Here is a 20,977-nt window from a genome sequence, read left to right as displayed (position 1 = left end):
CGCGGTTCTTGAGCGCTTTCTATTGTGTGGTCTTGTGCCGCATCCGCCTGAGAAGGAAATCAGAGCAGGGACAGGGGTTTACGTCATTCAGGATCTAGTCGTCAATTTTGTCTCAGCTAGTGAGGCAAACGAGGACTTAGAAACGTTGCGGAGATGTGCTTGAAAGTGGATGTCGAAGGAGGCGACTTCTTCATTCCGGGAATCGAGACACCAGCCTCAAAGGCTTATGCGGGCGAATATGTCGGCTGGATTTGTAGGTGGGTATCTTAACTTTCGGTGGAGGTTTTGGAGGGAGCTAGTAGTACGGTGAGATGCTGGTGGTGGCGTGGGGAGGATCAGGATATATGTCGAGGGAAGGTCGATGAAAGGGTGAAGGTACGATCTAGGAGTGGTCTGGGCTGTGTGCCCTGATAGTGAGTGGAAGACTAAAACAACAGTGATGAGAGAAACTGCAGACTTACCTGTGAGAGCAATCTAAGGTCCTTCTTATTTCCATCAAGGGATGGATGAAGAGAACCTCTTAGCAGATGAGGTGAAAGCAAGCTGGACATGATACGAGCGAACTATTAAAGCGAGCCCCCAGGTACCATCATCACTATATAAGGTATACTTACTACACAGCTGCAGACCACTAGACAGACATCTTCCACAAGGTCACGTTCATACTTAAAGCTAATGCTGAAAGCATTGATCTCATATTTTATCCTTTGGCTCTCAGCTTGATCGATCTTTCCCTTCGTCTACAGTATCCAGAAGCATATCTCAAAGCGACTCAACATCACCATGGAGGAGGGAATTCATATTATCGACCCGGAAGGCGAAGTGATCATCATCGTGCATAATCCCAATGCACCTTTCGCGGTCTGGACTGATGAGAGTGCTCAAGTTGAAGCGCCTGCGGATTCCGGTGAGTTACTAGACACTACCTACTCTTCATATTGACTAACAGTCTGCAGAAAAATCAGACAAAGTAGTGCCCGCCATGATTGAGTTTGATAGCGACTCTGAAGCTTCGAATGACGAGCCAGCCAATGGGTCTGTCGACGAGGTGAACAGTGTGCCGTCTAAACCCGACGTCCGCATTCAAGTGTCCGCAAAACACTTGATGCTGGCCTCCCCCGTGTTCAAGAGAGCCCTGACTGGCAAATGGAAAGAAGGTTCAACTTTTGTCGGAACCGGATCAGTCGAGATTACCACTGAGAGCTGGGATGTTGAGGCTTTCTTGATCCTCCTTCGAATTCTCCATTGCCAGCACCACAAGCTGCCAAAGAGGGTGAGCCTCGAGCTCGCTGCTAAGATTGCCGTTCTCGCAGACTACTACGAATGCAATGATCTCGTGGGGTTCATCCGTGATGCGTGGATTACATGTCTCAGAGAAGAACTTCCAAGTACATACTCACGGACCTTGATCTTGTGGCTATGGGTCGCTTGGTACTTCAATATTCCCACGAAGTTTAAGAAAGCGACTTCGATTGCCATGTCCCAGAGCAAGGATGAGATCAACGCACTGGAGTTGCCAATTCCAGCACGCATCATTTGTAGGTCTCGACCGAACCTCTCTATAAGGAAGAGCGCTGACCAGGGATCTAGACGAGATGAACCAAAAAAGACAACAGGCTATATGCAAGATCATTCTTCAACTTCAGAGAGAATGTGAAGCGTTCATGAGAGGATCTAAAGGTTGCAGCTTCGAGTGTAGCTCCATCATGCTTGGTTCTCTCACGAAGCAAATGCTTTCAGAGGGCCTCCTCGAGTCAGAGGTCAAATTCTATTACAAGGGTTGCAATGTCACAGGCTTGATCAAATCTGTCCAGTCATTTGTTGCTCCGAATTGGAGGGCTTCAATTTACAGACACCAGACAGGGTATATCGATCACAAGTGCCCCCATAGCTCCTTTTCTCTATTGGAGGGTTCAGGCGATACGCTGGAAGGTCTCAAACTGAAACAATTTCTTGTCAATTAATTTCTGGCGATCACTTGTTCATACACTCATAGCTACCATTTAAATTTCAAGTCAACATACACACGCACAAGTAAACACATCATGCTAGGTGACATTGATACAAAACAAAAATGCAAAAGCATGGTAGAAAGTGGCTCTATCTTACTCAACCTGCCTCTGTTGCAATGATGCAGCACACATCGCAATCTCCTGGCGAACATCATCATTGACAAGATATCTCCTCGTCTCAGAAACAATCTTGTCCATCTTCTTCACCTCCCCCAGTCCAATATCCCCCAATGCATTCGAAACATTGAATCGGAAGTATCGGTGTTCCTCAACTAGATCATAATGCTCATAGGCAAATGTCTCCGCTATCAAACTCCGTATCCGTCAGAATCCGCTTCCTCAGCTTAAGTTCCTGGATGAATCCCCCAGTAAAGTTCATCTCAGCCCGCATGCCAGTACCCAAAGACACCAGACATCCCAGCCGACTCTTCAGGTTTTCTGACCCCCATAGATCCCTAGCATGGAGCCACATTTCTCGAACAGCATTATTGGCACTAAGAGCACCATCGAGGAACACCCGTTTATACCCCATCAGCGGATCGATCACCACAAACGGATCAAAGAACGACGGCGCTGCGGATGTCGCCCTTGCAGCCTCCCAGATCTTCAGAACTTTGTACAAGTCCCAGTCTACACGAAAATTGTGAAAGCTCGAGAAGCTGTTGACATTCCCAATTATTTTATTCGTCGTGCAGACAAAGACGCGGCAGGACGTATCAGGGTCCTGGAGGAGAGCATCCTCGTCCAGACCCTGTTCAACCACTATGGTCTTCAAGGCCTGTTCGAGCTTCTTGGTGTTGAAGCGCGCCCTGAACTTACCCCGTAGAGTGACGGGGATATAATTCTTCCTGGTAAAAGCCTGCCGGGAGAGTCGAGCGTATGCGTCGATGCATTGGTCCACGCCCATCTTGAGGCGGCCCAGCATAATAGCGATTAATCTGTTTGTATGAGATATGCGACATGGAGCGTTGGCTGGGCTGTTTGGCCGGTAACTCACCCGCCTGCGCTTGTCCCACCGATCATATCGAAGACGTCGCATGGTTTTGGTGGATGATGCTGATCGATTGCTTCCATCATATCCTTGAGCACATAAAGGGAGGAGAGACCGCGGATGCCTCCGCCGTCCAGGGATAGGAGATTCAACTTCTTCTCTTCCAGGTTCATTGTGTAATGATTATTGATATCGAACTTGACTGCTAGAAATGATATTCAAGTACCTGCAGTTCTTACCTCTCTATATGTTGTTCTACGTGCTTATGTATCTGGTAATATAGGAATTGCAATTTTTACCAGACATCTCAAGCGCCGAGCTACGACGAGCACCTGCGCCAGCCATTTGTTTCAGCAAAGATGGATTGTTTATGAAATGCCTGGAAAAGTCTGCGCTCGATCTAAGCCTATCAAATTTACTGAGCAAGAGCTGCATGTTGATCGTGGTCAACAGTTAAACGCTGTATATGGCGGCGCTTACTAGAGCGCAGATCGTTTCAACTGAGGTGGCGGCTATGTTCCCGGTACTCAGGCTCTATGAAGGAATCTTGCTAGATCTGTCTTCGTGCTGGTCTAATGGTATATTGTCGAGGTTATTGCATATGCGTACCTAGGTGTTGGAACTTGCACATTCGAATGGCGAGATCAATCCCAGCGCCTACAGACGCAAACCATGATTGGTGTTTCGGCCCTCATTCTTCATGATTCTTTCAAATACCTTTGGGGGTTTGACTGCTCAAATCTCTAGCTTAGTTCCAGTAGGACAGTTTTAGAATAATGTTGTTATGGCATCTGGACAAGCCAACACAGAAGAGGTCCCTGTTTAATTGTCTCACTGATGGCGCTACATCAGGCCTATACAGCTGGTCATTGCTTCTCACTTGATAGGTTATACCATCTTGGGTTATTACCTAAATCATAGAGCAACATCTAACGTTGCAGCCCACTCTACATCATTTTTGACTAGTTCCTTCGCTCTATCTGTTGCTTCATGGACTGCTCCAGATGGAGACGTGGCACTGTTGGTCTTCATGATTATGACGCTGCTGACACTTGTATGCTTCAACTTATCAATTACTGAGAATTGAACCAACAATGTGGATCCTGCCATACATCAGAGACATGGGATCATGGAAGAGTATATCCCCCATCAATCACAATATTAGCCCCCGTCATATAACTCGACGCATCCGAGGCACAAAACACATACGCCTGTGACCAAATCAGCACTGCTGCACTTTACCTAAGGAAAAGAAACTCACCCCCTTTAGCTCGTATGTATCCGCAAACCGCTGCGCAGGAACCATACTATACCACTTCTCCCTCCACTCCTTGGGGTGGATATCCAGGATATCAGTCTCGATGAAACCAGGCGAGATGCAATTCACCCTGCAGAAATCCACCCATTCGACAGACAGACATTTGGCCAGCTGCACCACTCCCGCTTTGGAGGCATTATACTACTTCCGTCAGCAATCTCGCTGCAGGTGTATACACGACAAAAACATACCGCAGCTTGCTTTTGCGGAACGTTCACCAGCGTCGCGCTCACAGACGCCGTGAAGATGACGTTACCGCGTCCCTGGGCCTTGAAGATTTGCGCGGCAGCCTGCGCGGTGTAGAACGCGCCGTCCAGGTTCACCTGCATGATCTCCTTCCATTGCTCGGCCGTGTAGTCCTCCGCCGCGATGTTCGACGTAATCCCCGAGTTGACGACGATGATATCGAGTCGTCCGAAGTCAGAGGCAATCTGCTGGATGGTCCTTTCAATTTCAGCCTTGTTGCTGACGTTCGCTTGGTAAGCTGCGGCTTTGACGTTGTTCGCGGAGGCAATTTCTGCGGCGGTGGTGTCGGCCGTTGTGGACGAGTTGTAGATCAACGCGACCTGATCATGAGCATTACTCATTATAAGGAGGGATGAGGATGAGGATGAGACATACATTGGCGCCTGCTTCGGCCAGAGCACGAGAAACTTCCAGTCCGATGCCACGAGCGCCGCCTGGCTGATCAGCTTTGTCCCCGTGCATACATTGGCGACTTACCAGTTATAGCGGCCACTTTGCCCGTGAGGTCAAAGGCCTTGAGCACATGTTTGTTTTTTGGTTTCGCGAGGACCATCTTGTAAGTTGCTGAATCTGAGGAGATGCTCTTCAGGATGCATCCAACGTATCCTCCCCGCGAATACGTCAACCCCGCATCGGAGGCCCTCCGACGGTAATCCAGGAAATGATCAGCTCTTATCAACAGGAGTGGTAAATCCAGAGGCTAAGCCTTCTATACGAAGGTCCTCTATCCACGGTAGCCATATCACCATCATACTTGATAGAATTCGCGGCAGACATCAGCCTGGAACTCATTGTTCACTGATCTCAGAATATGCACGATATCCTCCAAATTTCGAAGAGATAAGTCATTTCCAAGCACTCAACCATACAGGAATCATCCTGTCAAGCTTTCCTCTTGCCCTCTAGACGCCGCGCCAGGCCCAGAAGCCCCGGAGCGGAGTGTATGTGAGGGAATCCAAAGAGTACAATAGCACAGTGGTCTCATAGAGTTTGAGAATAAGCTCCTACAGGAGTAATACCAGTAATTGATCTATAGCGTACACGGCATCTAAATATCCCTAAACACAAAATAGTCGACTTATATGCCCAGAGCACCACGATCATGGAATCATGAGCATCCTGAGCCGAGGAACTCGGTCTTGGCATCATCTCTTCCATCTCAAACTCAGCACCATCTCATTTCCCTATCTTCACATCACCACATCACATAATAATCACCAGAAAACATACCAGACGGCCAAAATGTCCCTCTCAACCCCCTCCACCCCGCTCAAAGCCACCTCCATCGGCTGGCTCCTCATCTCCGTAGCCCATACTGTAAGACATCATCCGCATCTGCAGAGTCCATACATACATACATACATACAGACTAAATACTTGAAGATCTCAGCACGGGACTGGCAATCCCTCCCTCAGTTCCGCCACCTGCCTAATCTAGCCTACACCTGCGCCAAGGCAGGCTGGTACCAGGGTAGTGCCTTTTTCCTCATGACTGGTTTGTCCCTATCCCTTATCCTTATCTTTATCCTTGTCCCTTTGCGGGGAAAAGACAAGGACGCTGATGGGCTGGCAGCGATGATCAATTACAACTGGGCGCAGAATCCGGCGCTGTTGGCGGAGCCCGTCAACAAGGGGATTGCGGCGTTGATGACGGCGATTGTGTGGGTGAGTGCTGGGTGGTATTTCAAGAAGGGGGTCAAGGCGAATGGGGTGGTTGTTGCGGCTATGGGGGCGTTGCAGGCTTGGGCTGCTTTTTGGTAGTTACTTTTCTGTATGATTTGAAAGTGGATATATGTATGAATTTAGTACAATCTGGACGTATATACAAATAAGGTATCATATACTTGAAAGATGAAAAACCAGACGCCTACCCAACGTGCCAGACACCAATGCAGCAAAGACAGACTGACAATCACCTGGCTTCTGCGTACGAATCGTTGGAAGACACGGCTCGGCGACCCCACCCACTGAAGAATCCTCCTCCACTATTGACCGGCTCCGTGGCTGATTTAGCGAGATTCGACGAGGACCGGCCAATGAAGGAATTGCGCGAATCGCTTCGTGACAATGATCCTTGCCCTCCGATCATCTTCCTCAACGAGTCCAGCTTCGCCTTGACTTCTTCCAGCTCCTGTTTGGCCACCGCCTCGGCCGTCTTGGCGTTCACCAGCTCCAGCAGCAGCGTCTCCTCCGCTGCAGGTTTGTGGTTCTCCGTCGACAGGACCGACTGCAGTCCGAGACTGCTCGACCTCTTGTTGAAGGTCGTGCTCTTCTGCGAATTCGACCGCCCCAGCTTGAGTTCCCGGAGCCCGCTGGGCGACCGGCTCTCTCCCGCGTCACTGGTCGGCGAGCCAAACGTCTCTGGTGGCGAGTCAGGCGTCGACGTCTTGATGGTCCGCAGCTCTCGGATGGTTCTCTCCAGGCGTTGCCGATCTCGGTAACCATCCTGGATGCGACTGCGAGCCTCGCGCAACTGCTCTCTCAGCGATGAGTTCTCTTGTTCATGTTCGTCAATGCGACGCGTCAGATCGAGACACCGGCCCGCTTCGACCTCGTGCATCTCCTTCCACCGATTGAGATCCTCACGGAGCTGCTGTTTCGTCTGGGGGATCGAGACGCGCTTCGTGCTGCCCACCTCCATGAATCTCGCTTCTGCTTTGCTAATCAGATCAGACGGTGGATCATCCGCCTCCATCTCCTTGATGTAGTTCAGCATAGACTTGGCCAGTCCCTGGTCCTCCTCCCGTTCCTCGCGCTCCTGCTGCAGCTCCCGCGTAAGATCTGCATGCTGCCGCTGGAGATCACTTAGCGCCATCAGCAGATCCTCTATCTGTGAGTGCAAATCACGGTCTTTGTTGTGCGACATGGCCGACTTGGCCCGTTGCTTGGGTGGTTCTGCTGAGAGCTCCGTCGGCGCTGTACTCGCATCGGACGTTGACTCTATCGAATTGAGCGTGGAGGTCATGCTCTGTTTGGATGCAGACCGGCGGACACTGGCGCGAGCTGACATACTGCCATTGTTGGGGTTGAGATTGAAGGACTTCGTCTGAGAACTGGATCCCGCCCAGAATCGGCCCAGGAATCTCGACGCCGCGGCCTGCATCTGAGGGAAAGTGATGCCGGTCGGCACCCCTTGCGATTGATTGTAGCTGGCTTCCAATGCCTGCAGGCTTTCCTTAGTGACCAGCGACGTCAGCGAGACGAAGTCATTGACAAAGTCATCGGCGTGGCAAGCGTATCTGCACATATTAGTCAGGTCATGCATGAAATTCAAAGCTCGTGCAGACTCACGCATCCCACAGACTCCTCGACAGCAAGAATTGCATCACATCCTCAAACTCAGAATAGGCCATGATCTTCTTCTCGTTCCTCTGCATCAGCGACAGGGCGACACGCATCAAGGTCTCGCACGCCCCTTCCAAGAATATGACATCGTAGATTCGGAGAAGCATGGGAAGAGGACAGGATACTGCGAAAAAAGACAGGAACCACTGAGACACATAGATCGGCTCCACATTCAAGGATTCCAGGTGAGCGAACAAAGCGGGACGGTGGCGGGCAAGGAGGTTCTGGAACTGATACACGCGCAAATGGAGACCGGATAGATCAGGCTGGTAGCATGTCCGCAGATCATAGTGATCCATCAACCTGTTTCAATCAGCGCTGGTCTCGAGATAGAACAATATTTGGTTGAGTGGATACCCACCGTACTAGTACGCAGAACGCTTCCGCATCGGTCATGTGCATCAGCAAGGGTCCGACGACAAATCCCAACCCCTGACAGTAGCCGATCTTAGTATCGTAGAGACTGAAACACTTCAAAACTCTAGCCAGCATCTGCTGCCCCTCGCCGTGGGGATCACGAAACATTTCCACGTTTGGAAAACTGCGACCAATATCTTTTCCGATCAATCCTTCGTACGGACTTGTTTCGCCGCACAGCCTCTGATATTCAGCTAGTAACGCAGAATCTCGAGCCCCCGCCAAGCTGGGCCATACTACGCCTCGAAGCGGCGGCGGAATACCCCCGCGGATTTTATTGGAGGTCAAAGTCGGCAATCGCTGGGCAGTCTGAGGGTAATCCGCGACCAAGGCAGCCCAGAACTCGAGCTCAGTCATGGGAGGAGGGGGAAGCTGAGAGTATCGCAAAGACGATCGAGGGTCCTCGTTAATCAACCGCTTTATTTGGTGCAGTGACTGCGCGCGCGATGCCCTTGTCTGCAGTCGGTGCTGACTCACAGACTTGGGATTTGTCGCTAGAGCATTGTTCTCCTGCTCCAACCGAGCCAAAAGAAGAGCAGTCGATTCATCAGATCCCTCGCCACGGGGCTCTTGCTCTTCCGTTTTATCCAATTCCTCCCAATTGACTGCATCGCCTCGTTCATATTCTTCGCTGCTACGGGACCGAACAGACGGGGCACGCGAGATGCAATCCGTCGCAAGTTCTGTTTTCACACAGTCGCGGGTCGGCGTTGTTTCCCTTTCCACATTATCTTCATCATATACCTCCATCTCCCTAGGCGAGGTCGACTCGACTGGTGTCTGAGGAATATCAAGCGTGCGCCAATCGGGTTGCGAATGTTCGGAATTGGACTGCACGTCGGATAGAGGGACCGTCACCATTGAGTCGGTATGGCTCGGATGCGTTGGCTCATTGTTATCGGAAACGCTGTTCGAGGCATTCGCGCGAGACGCGATCGGGTTGGAGCTTTCCATTGTCGATGTACTGTATATTAGGGATTCAATTGTGAATGGTCCACCGTAGATAAATCACACGTTTCTCAACAGTTAATCGGTCAAAAAAGGCTTCGATTGCAGATCGCAGCCAGTATCTATGTGAAATTCCAATATTCGAAGAGGATTAACCCAAAACCAGAGGGCGATAAGGAGAAATGAGCTGAACGAAGAGCCGATAAACCGCCAATAACGGCAGCATCGCTTCTAGAAACGAGAGCAAAAAGAACGTGGTGAACACTGACTTCGCGAGACCTTAAGCCAACTGAGAGGGGAAAAAAGCAGTACAGCAGGAGTCGAGGAGGTGGGAGAAGTAGCGGTGGTGTTTCAAGGCTCCTCCCTAGGCCAATGTCAAGGACACTACTTGAGTCTATGGACTCCTAGTCTAGACGGTGGATCCTCAGGGTGTTAGAATAATGAATTAGACCAGTTTAGTGGACAGCGATGTTTGACTAGCAGCCATGCTAGGAAGGCCTTAGACTCAGGAGTGGGATATGACAGGATGAATGGATGAAATAGGGGCAGCCCGAGCCCACTTTTGGTGTGTTCGAGAAACACGAAAACCACGAATCATCCATCTTGCTGCGTCAAGGCCTCGCCCACGTCGATCCCTTGTCAATAGTTAGGTATACTTGATGATTTCAGTTTAAATGTCTTTTCCCGATTTGCTGGTGTCAATATTGACGGAGATGATTTTCTTGGCTTATCTAGTGAGTGGAAGAATCCAAGTATGTCTGTCTGCTGTTGTCCCCGAATTTGGAGTCAGGCCGATCTGCAAGGCACGCAGGCACTCAAGCCCTTAAGACCAGTCATTTCTCCGCAGGGGGGTTTTTGAACCATGGATTGACCTGTTTCCCTGAATGGGTATGAATTACTGAGTAGATAGTTGACTGCATAGGGATCAGGAATCAGGACTACAGAGTTATACACTACTAGAAATAAGGATTAGGTACCCTGTACGGAGGCGTGCACCAAAAGTTTTGACCGCCGCTAGTAAGCTTGGCTGTATCCTGCTGACGCAGCCCCCTAGTAATTTGTATGGCAACACGTCCAGAAGGAGAAATCTTTGTTTACATTCTAACATTCAACTCTTTGATACTATTCAAACTCACTATTTTCATTAAATCTCTTGATTTTTGGTGGTTAGCATCCCTTCCTTACCATGCCTAAAAACGGTTTCCATCCAATTGAATTGCGCATTCAGATTCTCGGGCTAGTAGCCTCCCTGCTTAATCTATTTAGAAGATGATACAACATGCAAAAGACTGTGGATTCAGCTCTGGAAGATGCGAACGTGTTTAAATGGAATATGCTGAGGATGCTAAATGATCTGGCTGGCCTAAGGAGATAACACCTGAGAAGGAGAAAGCCATTATTGAATCTGTATCTAAGGACCGCAATGGAAGGGAGAAATCATCTGAAATTCTAGCTTATGAATATTTTTCCTTCTAGACGCTTTACCATACAAATTACTAGGGGGCTGCGTCAGAAGGATACAGCCAAGCTTACTAGCGGCGGTCAAAACTTTTGGTGCACGCCTCCGTACTGGTGGTCAATTTGATATCCAGCGGATAGGATGATCCCCGCGACATTGTCCATGCGCTCCAGCAGGCGCACGGTCGAATTGGGATAGCATATGGTCCGTCTGGTTTTCTTAACCATTGTTTCTGATGATTTCGAGATCTTGAAAACTGTGACTATGATTAATTGGTAAGGCTGCTCAGGCACATCAGTGTACTCATAGTGAAATGTCGCATCAGAGAGCCTACAAGTACAGAGTGATACTCTGTACTGCCCTATACATGCCTTGCTAATCCATGTATTTGGCTCGCGTCTCAACATGTCAATGTCCCGAGCTTCATCAATATCACTCCTAGGCGTATTTGCTGCTTTTCAGCTACTCACCAAGGCTTTCGGCTGCTTAAACTAGCTATATTGTCTTGTTAGATGTTGCTATTCAACACTAGAAGCCTTGATAGGATATGGATTGTATACTGGTCACTAGTTGTGAATGACAGGCTGGAATTGAACAAGAAGTGAAAGCTAGGTCATATACCTGGCCTTCCCTCTTGTGACTATAATGGTATATCCTCTTCAGCATATCAGCTCGTCGTCAAACCTAGGTACTGTTGGCTTCCATCAAGACGCTGTGACCGAGACCGGCTATTATATATTGCTGAAGAAGCATGCAGGTACACCTAGACAAGCATCAGACTCGGTCCATCCTCCAACTAAACGCTCTCTTAACCTAGAGCCACATTGAATTTAGAAAAAAGACCGTGGCAGATTCTGAATGAGCGTATGAAGTAGATAGCTAGCAGACAAAAGGAACTCCCGAGCTTCGGGTAACATATGGTCACATATGGTTGTCTAGGGCGACTTGGTCTCTTTTCAGCGAAACGATCTCACAGCTGGTGGGTATCAACTGGCCGGGTCTAATAATAGATCTAAACTCGTCTAACTCTTTATCTCTCTACAAATGTCAAATGGTAGCCTTGTTTGGTAGCCTCGTTTCTTAGTGTTTACCGCTGACTTTGTGTTGTTGATTTCCCCTCCCGCCTCCACTCCTGGAATTGTTTGGGTCGCGCCTTCCTCTTTGGGCCAGCTTGTTTGGGAATTTCCATTTTAGGCTGCTTTTGCGCCACTTTCGGCTGGAAAAACAATGTTCCGCGTGGCTTGATGCAGTTTCTGGCAGCAACTTAACCACAAGCCGCAGCAGCGCGTCAACAAGGAAGAAAGAACATAAGTCGACGACACGAGCATCGAGAGGGAATTGCATCGCCTTGTCATCATCTATCACTCACCTTTTCTACGAGCATGCCGGAGGTTTAGTCTCTGGCATCTCTTCGTTCCTGCTAACCCTTTTGTCACTCGTTGACCCCCTAGATTTGCCTCTTTTACGCTTCATTTCTCCGCTCGTGCTTTTCAAGTCTTTCATAACATTCCCTCATCATGGATGACTCTATCATGGAGGGCTCCGTATTTGAGGACGACGGTAGCTCCGACTTCGTCCCTGAGCCTGCACCGGTATGAATTCTCGAAAATCTCACAATTTCTCAATCCAGCCAGCTCGTGCTGACACCTGTCTTCTCGTAGAAACCCAAGGCAAAGGCGGCCCCCAAGAAAGCGGCGCCAAAGAAAATGACCCAGACGAAACTCACAGCTAAGCCAGCCGCGAAGGCGACCGCGTCAAAAAAGCGATCCAAGCCCGATAGTGAGGATGATCTGTCTGACGATATGGGAATGTCCGACGACGACTCCTCTCTTTCCCAGACACCTCCCAAGAAGGTCAAGAAGGCTCCTGCTAGCAAGAAAGGAGGTTCGAAGCCTCTTGCAGACGTGGAGAACGAATCATTTGGAGGGGAAGTTGGTGATCAACCTGCAAAGTCCACCAATGCGTCAGAGAAGTACCAGAAGGTGAGTCTGTCGTTGACTCTGCACTGATCTTTGGACCCCACTATGAGAAGGAAACATGCTAACTGGCCCTATCTACCAGCTTACACAACTTGAACACATTATCAAACGTCCAGATACATATATCGGATCCGTCGAACGAACTACTCAATATATGTGGGTGTACGATTCGGAAATGGAGGGAATGAAATACAGGGAGGTCACTTATGTGCCCGGTCTCTACAAGATCTTTGATGAAATCGTCGTCAACGCTGCTGATAACAAGCAAAATGACGCGAACATGGATGAGCTTCGTGTGACCATCGACCGCGAGTCGGGCGAGATCAGTGTTTGGAACAATGGTCGCGGTATTCCCATCGAGATTCATGCAAAAGAAGGAATTTACGTTCCTGAGCTGATCTTCGGCCATCTTCTAACCTCGTCCAACTACGATGACACCCAGCAGAAGGTGACCGGTGGTCGTAACGGTTTCGGTGCCAAGCTTTGCAACGTCTTCTCCACCGAATTCACCATCGAAACTCAAGACTCCCGTCAAAAGAAAAAGTACAAGCAAACCTGGACTAACAACATGTCCAAGATGGGCAAGGCCAAGATCACCGATGCCAAGGGCGACGATTACACCAAAGTTACCTTCAAGCCCGACTACGCCAAATTCGGAATGGAGGGCATGGACGATGATTTTGAAGCCCTCGTCAAACGTCGTGTCTACGATTTGGCAGGTACTGCCAAGGTCGCTGTCAAGCTGAACGGTAGCCGCATCCCAGTCCGCAACTTCAAGAAGTACATGGAAATGTACACCAAGGCCATCCGCCGAGAACGGGGCGAAGAGGACACCAACGCCAAGGACGAAATCATCACCTGCAGTCCAGACCCTCACTGGGAAGTCGGATTTACAGTCTCGGACGGCTCGTTTCATCAGGTGTCCTTTGTTAACTCCATCGCTACCACCGCGGGAGGAACTCACGTTAACTACATTGCGGATCAAATCTGCACCAGGTTGGCCGACCAAGTCAAAAAGAAGAACAAGAACGGAGCGACGCTGAAGCCCGCCCAAATTCGAAACCACATCTTCATTTTTGTGAACGCTCTGATCGTGAACCCGGCCTTCACCTCCCAGACCAAGGAGCAGCTGACAACAAAGTCGAGCCAATTCGGCAGCAGATGTGTTCTTGAAGAGGACTTCTACAAGAAGATCCTGAAGACCGAAGTCATGAACAACATCCTGCACTTCGCGCAAGCCAAGGCGGATCAGTTGTTGAAGAAAACGGATGGTGGGCGTCGCACCCGCATGAACAACCCGAAATTGGTCGATGCCAACAAGGCTGGTACCAAGGATGGTCACCACTGCACTCTCATCTTGACCGAAGGTGACTCGGCCAAGGGTCTTGCCATGGCTGGGCGAGCGGTCGTCGGACCTGACCTTTTCGGTGTCTTCCCCTTGCGAGGAAAGTTGCTCAATGTCCGCGATGCCTCGTTTGAGCAGATTTCGAAGAACCAGGAAATCCAAAATATCAAGAACTTCCTTGGTTTACAACACAAGAAGGAATACACCGAGACCCGCGGGCTGCGCTACGGTCATTTGATGATCATGACCGATCAGGATCATGACGGCAGTCATATTAAGGGCTTGCTCATCAACTTTCTTCAGGCTCAATTTCCTAGTCTGCTGAAGATCCCTGAGTTCTTGATTGAGTTCATCACTCCTATTGTCAAGGTTTGGAAGGGCGATCCAAAGAACCCTACCAAACAACGCTCGTTCTTCACCATGCCCGAGTATGAGAACTGGAAAGAGGAGCACAAGCATGAACGCGGCTGGGAACACAAGTACTACAAGGGTCTGGGTACGAGCACGACTGAAGATGCCCAGGTCTACTTCCGTGACCTCGACCGCCATCTGAAGGAGTTCCATACCATGCAGGATCACGAGACGGAGCTCATTGAGCTTGCCTTCTCGAAGAAGAAGGCGGACGAGCGTAAGGAATGGCTGCGCCAGTTCAAGCCTGGAACCTATCTGGATCATTCCGTCGACAAGATCACGTATACCGACTTCATCAACAGGGAGCTCATCCTGTTCAGTATGGCCGACAATCAGCGGTCGATTCCCTCTGTTGTCGATGGCTTGAAACCTGGTCAACGTAAGGTCCTGTACACGTGTTTCCGTCGCAACCTCAAGAAGGATATGAAAGTGGTTGAACTGGCGGGGCACGTTTCCGGTATGACCGCGTACCAGCATGGTGATGCCTCCCTCCAGCAGACCATCGTCGGTCTCGCACAGACTTTTGTCGGATCAAACAACATCAATTGCCTCGAGCCCAGTGGTAATTTTGGAAGTCGTCTCCAAGGCGGTCAAGATTGTGCTAGTGCTCGTTATATCTATACGCGACTGTCGCCCTTTGCCCGTCGTATGTTCCACGCTGCGGATGACCCCCTTCTCACTTACAACGAGGATGACGGCAAAAAGATTGAACCAGAGGTCTACGTTCCCGTTGTGCCTCTGATCCTGATCAACGGTGCTGACGGTATCGGCACTGGTTGGAGTTCTTCAATTCCTAACTACAACCCGGAAGACATCGTGGACAACCTCAAGCGGCTGATGAACGGCGAGCCCGTCAAGCCTATGCAGCCGTGGTTCCGCGGATTCACCGGCGAAGTCACTGGTCTTGGAGGCGACCGCTTCAAGTTCAGCGGTATTATCAAGGAGACCGGCGACAAGGAGGTGGAGATTACTGAACTTCCCATCCGCACCTGGACACAGGACTTCAAGGATAAACTTGAGGAAATTATCAAGGCCGAGAAAACGCCATCCTTCATCAAGGACTACAAGGATTATAACACGCACACCAAGGTACACTTTGTCATCCAAATGGACGAGAAGAACATCAAATCCGCCGTGTCGGAAGGATTGGAGGAGAAGTTCAAGCTGTCCAAGACCATCGCAACCACCAATCTAGTTGCGTTTGACCCTGAGGGCCGGATCACCAAGTACGCTTCCGTCGACGATATCTTGAAGGAATTTTACGCAGTTCGTCTCAAGTTTTACGAGCGTCGCAAGGTAAGTGGCTCTGACACCTTGCGTGTTTGAAGGCATGGCTAACTTGGAGGCCATCTAGCAATATCAACTCAATGAACTTCAGAAGGAGTTGGACAAGCTCACCAACCAGGCTCGTTTCGTGCAGATGATCATTGACGGTGATCTTGTCATCTCAAAGAAGAAGAAACCTGTTCTTGTTGCCGAGTTGAAAAAACATGGCTTCAAGGCCTTCCCCAAGGTTATTGACGCTGTGAAGGCTGGCGAGGATGCGCCAGTGGTCGAGGAGGAAGAAGAGGAGTCTGGCAACGACGAGACGGAGGTCTTATCGAGCGCTTACGATTATCTTCTTGGCATGCCTCTTTGGTCTCTAACCCACGAGCGCGTGGAAAAGCTGCGACGACAGATCGGAGAGAGGGAGGTTGAGATGGACGCCTTAATTAAGCTCTCCAAGGAAGAGATCTGGAAGCGCGATCTTGATGACTTTATCAACGAATGGCGATTCCAGCTTGAGGATGAAGCTCGCCGCCAGCGCAAGGTCGCTAACATGGGCCGCCGTACGTCGGCGAAGCTCATGACTGCCACCGGTCGGGGGAAAGCAACCAAGAAGCGCAAGGCGGCGCTGGACGATGATTCGGACGACGAAGACTTTGCGGCTCCAAAGTCTAAGAAATCAGCGGCTGCAAAGAAGACAGAACCTAAAGGTGGTCTTCTCAGCTACTTGGGCAAGCCATCCGCGAAGCCTGCTCCCGCTCCCGCTCCCTCCGGTGACGGAGGCGATTCCGATGATGATTTCGAGGTAGAAGTGCTACCGCAGAAAAAGAGGGGGGCAGCAACCAAGGCAGCTTCCAAGATAAAGGATGAGGATGAAGTCATGGACGACTTGGACGAAGAAATCCTCCCGAAGAAGAGCCGCGGACCCGCCAAACCGGCACCTAAGCCGAAGGAAGAGGACGATGATGATTCTGAAGACATCGCTCCTAAGAAGGGCAGAGCCGCGGCCAAGGCGAAACCCAAGCCCAAGGACGATGATGACGACGACCTTGATGACGATGAATTCATGGAGATTGCCAAAGCCGAGGCAGCCAAGTCAGCCAAGTCGCAGCCGACTCGGACAAGCCGGAAAATCACAAACTATACGGCCCTGGACGACTCCGACAGCGATAACGGCGACGATCTTCTTGGCGATGTGAGCAAGATGGTCAAGGGCATTGGAGGCGCTACCGGTGACTCCACGACCGACTCACGCCAGCTCTTCTCCGAGCGATCCAGGCCGAGCAGCAGCTCCTCTGGCTTGAAGGTCGGCAGTTCCAAGCCCTCGAAGCTATCCACAGATTTCGATGCGGATGAGACGGACTACAGCAAATTAATCCCTCAGAACTCTCCCCGCCGATCGCTGCAGGTCAAGCCCAAGGAGATCAAAGTCAATGATGATTTCGACATGGACGATGACGATGACGATGACGATGAGCCCGTGAAGCCAGCTGCCAAGGCTAAGCCAGTTGCCAAGGGCAAGTCGGCGACCACGGCTGCGGCCTCGAAGCCCGCAGCTGCCCCCAAGCCGCGTGGCCGTCCAAAGAAGGATGCGGCGAAGCCGGCTGCTCCTGCGCCTAGTCTCAAGCAGACGACCCTGTCCCCTGCCGCCAAGGCATATGCATCCAAGCAGGCCAAGGCGACAGCCACCAAAAAGAAGCAGCTTGTCGACGATTTGTCAGATGACGACATCGATGCCATGGCCAACGACATCCTGGACTCTCCGGCAGGCAAGATGGACGTTTCGGAGGATGATGAGCCCCCTAAGCGGAAGACTGCGGCCCGGCCAGCTCGTCGGACCGCGGCAGCCAAGAAGACGTACGTGATTGAGGATGACAGCGAGGACGACGATGGAGGAGATTCGGGCGATGACTTTGATGAGGACAGTGACTAGAGGGAGAGAATGTCCATAGGCGTTGATCGTCTGGATACCCGCTCCTTGTTCTCTTCTTTTCTTTTTTCATGCAATTCTTCTTCTACTTGGATTCTATGGTTACATCTCGTTGGTGTCGTCTTGTCTATGGGTTCTTTCATTTAGATCAGCCTCATACATAGTGAGTTACTATCATGCCTGGGACATAATATGACTCGCGTTACCATGCAAATACCTCTGAACGCTCAAAGCACCTTGATTTTAATCCACCATTCTCTGAAAGTCTGAAAGTGGAAACAGTGGCAGTAAGACCCGATCCCAGCTCGATTCCCCTAGACTCAAACTTTCTTGGGATCATCATGATGCTAGGCATCCCATAAGTCCCTCGAGCCGCCACAGGAACTGACAATCTGATATGACCACACACTCAAAGCCAAATCTTTTTTCGGCCAAGGATGCGATGATGTCTATCTGTGCGGATCCCCGAGGCCGAAGCTTTTCCTTTGAGGACCGCGCCACCATGTCCGCCCACGTGGATGACCTTCGGCATTTACGTTCGGGAGGTGGTATGCGCATTGCGGGTGCAGTATAGACCTACGATCCTGGGGTGTATTAGTGCGGTGATGACGATTGTGCCGTTATGATTTACAGGTTTGGAAAGGTGGTAAGACAGTAGGCGCTGTTGCTGTGGGTAGTGGTGGTCATATAAGATTTTGGTCTGGAGGGCTGGAGGGCTGGAGGGCTGGAGGGCAGAAGAGAATCAATTTCGATGTGCTGACTCTGCTGAGCGTGCGTCATGTAAACTGAAGACAAATCAAACAGGACCAAATACACCAAGAAATGAAACAACGCCAACCCAACCCGGTCCTTCTAACTTGACCTCGTCATCATCACTCATCAAGACCGAAACATCAAGCAGATGCCCTCCGTCTCTTCCTACTGTTCAAGCCTCTCGAGGCCATCAGCAGAGGGCCTTCATCGCCGTCACTGCCCGTGGCTTCTTGCATGTGCAGGCTCAACAAGGCATGCGCGGCCTTGACTTCTCGCGCGAAGAGCGCAGAGCTATGTTTCTGCTTGGACCGGGTCTCGATCTTTCGGTTATGGTCAAAATTTGGCGACTTGACGGAACCCCTATCGCTTCGGTCGCTCTTCTCGCGGTAATCTTCATCATCGTCATCGTCGTCGGCATCAAGATCCATGGAGAGGACCTCGGTTGCGGTACTGGTACTCTCCGTGTACATGGTCGAGGAGCCCGTCTCGTCCGACCCGGAATCTTCCTCGCTTCCTGCGGTGCGTTCTCGGTCGGGCGTCGGGGCAATGGTAGCGAGCATCGCTCGCGGCGAGGGTAACTCGGAGCAGATCACTTCGGCGCTTCGGGGTGTGTTGACGGGGGTGAAGCTATTCCGGAACGGGCTCACTGGGGAGACGCAGTATGTGTCGCCATGGTACTCGGGTGAGGACGACCCGTAGCCGCTCCTACTATCTGGGCATCGGTGCTGATGGGATCGGGGTATGAGTCGCTTCACGAACCCAGAGCTCCCTGCTGAGGTCGGACGGAAATTAGTTCCTGTCCGGAGAATGCGGAGGGAACTATAAGATGGAGACTGGAGTTCAAGCATGCGGTAGTAGTTTGCCGTCTCGGTAGCCTTTCTTACAATAGCCGGGTCGATAACCATACGGCCGAACCGTCCACGGTCCTGAGGGTGAATGCACATCGATGGGAAATCCAGGCCGAATAGTGGTGTCAAGGCGTGTCGGATCTTCCAGCAGAATGTCGCTGCCACCGCTTTTGCCGCCTCATATGGCATCCAGTAGCCTCAAAAATAAAGAGTCAGCAGGAGAATACAAACAGAAAATGACGGTCAAATACCTTGGGCGGCAAGTGCTCCTCCAGTGATACTGTGGCAAATCTCACGAAGACCAGGGTTGGCATTCAGCATCTTGGCTGGTGTCGTCTGATCTCAGTCAGTCAGGAACTAGCGGCCAAAGTCGTGCGTATACCTTTGAATAGTCATTGCATTTGAAGAGATGCGTCGTCCGCACAAGACCAATGTTGTAATCCCACATAACAATCCATTCTTTCTCGTCGCCGGGAAGTTTAAACGTATACTGAAAGACTAGAGAGCCTGTAAGCAATGCACCCCTTGGGGATGTGGTGTTGGCTGCGGTGACTCACCCTCAAAACTCTCCCGGCCAGTCCGCTCCTGGAACGATTTCTTGTCACTGTTATACGGTATGTGTCTTGCGTACTCTGCAATATCGCCCATGGGATGGATACGAAATTCGCGGTGCTTTCGAGCCAACTCTTCGTCTCGCTCTTCGCAAGGGGGATACCGGACCTCCCCCCTGGGCTTAGCCTTTGTGAAGATCGCGGCATCTTTGGCAACCTTGGGCCGTTTAGGGCGGGGCGTATTAGAAGGCATACTGGCCGCAGAGCTTGCCAGTGTTTGAGTTGGTAATGATAGTTGGCTCGGGCCGGGAAGGGGATTCAACAAGGATGCTATCGACGCCATGTAAACAATGCTCGAAACGAAGGTGGAGATCGAAGTAGAGTCAGCGGATCTCCAGTAAGTTTTCTGAAATAACCTTCTCTTCGAAGCTGGAGATTAAGAGAGACACTGAAGAAGACAAAAGGTCAAGGTTGGGGAGAGGATTTATCTGACTTGACGAACAACAGAGGATGAGGCTAAAGTCAATCGTTTCGATCTGATCCCTAAGACACTGAGGATGAAAGGATTCTAGAAGGTCTTGCTCAGTGCCAAAGGAAAATATAAGAGACAATGGAAACAAAAGGATGGGAGATGCAGAGACGGGTACGAAGGGTACGCAAATGTGTACTGCTTTGGGCGATCACCGGACTAGCCCAAAGAGTCAAAAGAAAATAGAATGTAAGAGGCCCTCACAAGAGACAAGTGGGCGACACTCTTTTCAGTCCTTTGTTAGGAGGCTTGTTCTGAATTGGATCCCCTTCTAAGAGTGGATACAAGTGACGGCATCTTAGGAAAGCTGCCCAAATGCTATACTCTGTTTGACCGGCCAGCCAGACTGAGAAGTCACCTCAGCAAGTGCAAAATCCCTCTCTTTCGAGGCAATGTTCCATAACGGGGAGGCAGCGGTGAACCCAGGCCTACGACTGGACTCCGGATCTAGACGTCTGGGTTGAGCGGATGTCTTGGATTGAGGTGGGAAGTCTTCGGCATGAGAACAACCTCACCGGTACTTGGATCCAGGATTCATCACGAGGTACACGTTCAGATTGGCCAGGCCGCGATGGCGAGTCCAGACTTGCCCTACCTCAAGCACCCTTGGAGTATAGCAGGTACTCCCA

General features: G+C 50.6%; 7 protein-coding genes across 7 annotated transcripts; 3 read left to right on the top strand and 4 right to left on the bottom strand.

Annotated features, from left to right (window-relative positions):
* Positions 1-783: 783 nt before the first annotated feature.
* Aspvir_010085 (BTB/POZ domain-containing protein) lies at positions 784-1,964 on the top strand (the record flags this gene model as incomplete). Its single annotated transcript, XM_043273219.1, has 3 exons — positions 784-907; positions 957-1,538; positions 1,591-1,964. 3 exons carry the CDS (start codon positions 784-786, stop codon positions 1,962-1,964), a joined length of 1,080 nt encoding a protein of 359 aa, XP_043129154.1.
* Positions 1,965-2,298: 334 nt separating this feature from the next.
* Positions 2,299-3,176, bottom strand: Aspvir_010084 (uncharacterized protein; the record flags this gene model as incomplete). Its single annotated transcript, XM_043273218.1, has 2 exons — positions 2,299-2,950; positions 3,010-3,176. 2 exons carry the CDS (start codon positions 3,174-3,176, stop codon positions 2,299-2,301), a joined length of 819 nt encoding a protein of 272 aa, XP_043129153.1.
* A 954-nt stretch (positions 3,177-4,130) lies between these two features.
* Aspvir_010083 (SDR family oxidoreductase) lies at positions 4,131-5,120 on the bottom strand (the record flags this gene model as incomplete). The annotated part of the gene is made up of 5 exons (XM_043273217.1): positions 4,131-4,214; positions 4,265-4,462; positions 4,513-4,887; positions 4,943-5,001; positions 5,045-5,120. 5 exons carry the CDS (start codon positions 5,118-5,120, stop codon positions 4,131-4,133), a joined length of 792 nt encoding a protein of 263 aa, XP_043129152.1.
* Positions 5,121-5,809: 689 nt separating this feature from the next.
* Positions 5,810-6,328, top strand: Aspvir_010082 (uncharacterized protein; the record flags this gene model as incomplete). Its single annotated transcript, XM_043273216.1, has 3 exons — positions 5,810-5,884; positions 5,951-6,062; positions 6,141-6,328. 3 exons carry the CDS (start codon positions 5,810-5,812, stop codon positions 6,326-6,328), a joined length of 375 nt encoding a protein of 124 aa, XP_043129151.1.
* Positions 6,329-6,479: 151 nt separating this feature from the next.
* Positions 6,480-9,283, bottom strand: Aspvir_010081 (putative GTPase activating protein (Evi5); the record flags this gene model as incomplete). Its single annotated transcript, XM_043273215.1, has 3 exons — positions 6,480-7,806; positions 7,859-8,215; positions 8,274-9,283. The coding sequence occupies 3 exons, from the start codon at positions 9,281-9,283 to the stop codon at positions 6,480-6,482; spliced, it is 2,694 nt and encodes an 897-aa protein (XP_043129150.1).
* Positions 9,284-12,253: 2,970 nt separating this feature from the next.
* Positions 12,254-17,670, top strand: Aspvir_010080 (DNA topoisomerase 2; the record flags this gene model as incomplete). Its single annotated transcript, XM_043273214.1, has 4 exons — positions 12,254-12,328; positions 12,398-12,718; positions 12,798-15,767; positions 15,826-17,670. 4 exons carry the CDS (start codon positions 12,254-12,256, stop codon positions 17,668-17,670), a joined length of 5,211 nt encoding a protein of 1,736 aa, XP_043129149.1.
* Positions 17,671-18,560: 890 nt separating this feature from the next.
* Positions 18,561-20,162, bottom strand: Aspvir_010079 (putative APSES transcription factor Xbp1; the record flags this gene model as incomplete). The annotated part of the gene is made up of 4 exons (XM_043273213.1): positions 18,561-19,465; positions 19,520-19,604; positions 19,651-19,766; positions 19,826-20,162. 4 exons carry the CDS (start codon positions 20,160-20,162, stop codon positions 18,561-18,563), a joined length of 1,443 nt encoding a protein of 480 aa, XP_043129148.1.
* Positions 20,163-20,977: the final 815 nt, after the last annotated feature.

Source organism: Aspergillus viridinutans (genome assembly GCF_018404265.1).
Source record: "Aspergillus viridinutans IFM 47045 DNA, scaffold_9, whole genome shotgun sequence".
Lineage (NCBI taxonomy): Eukaryota > Fungi > Ascomycota > Eurotiomycetes > Eurotiales > Aspergillaceae > Aspergillus > Aspergillus viridinutans.
This window is presented reverse-complemented; position numbering and strand designations above follow the sequence as displayed.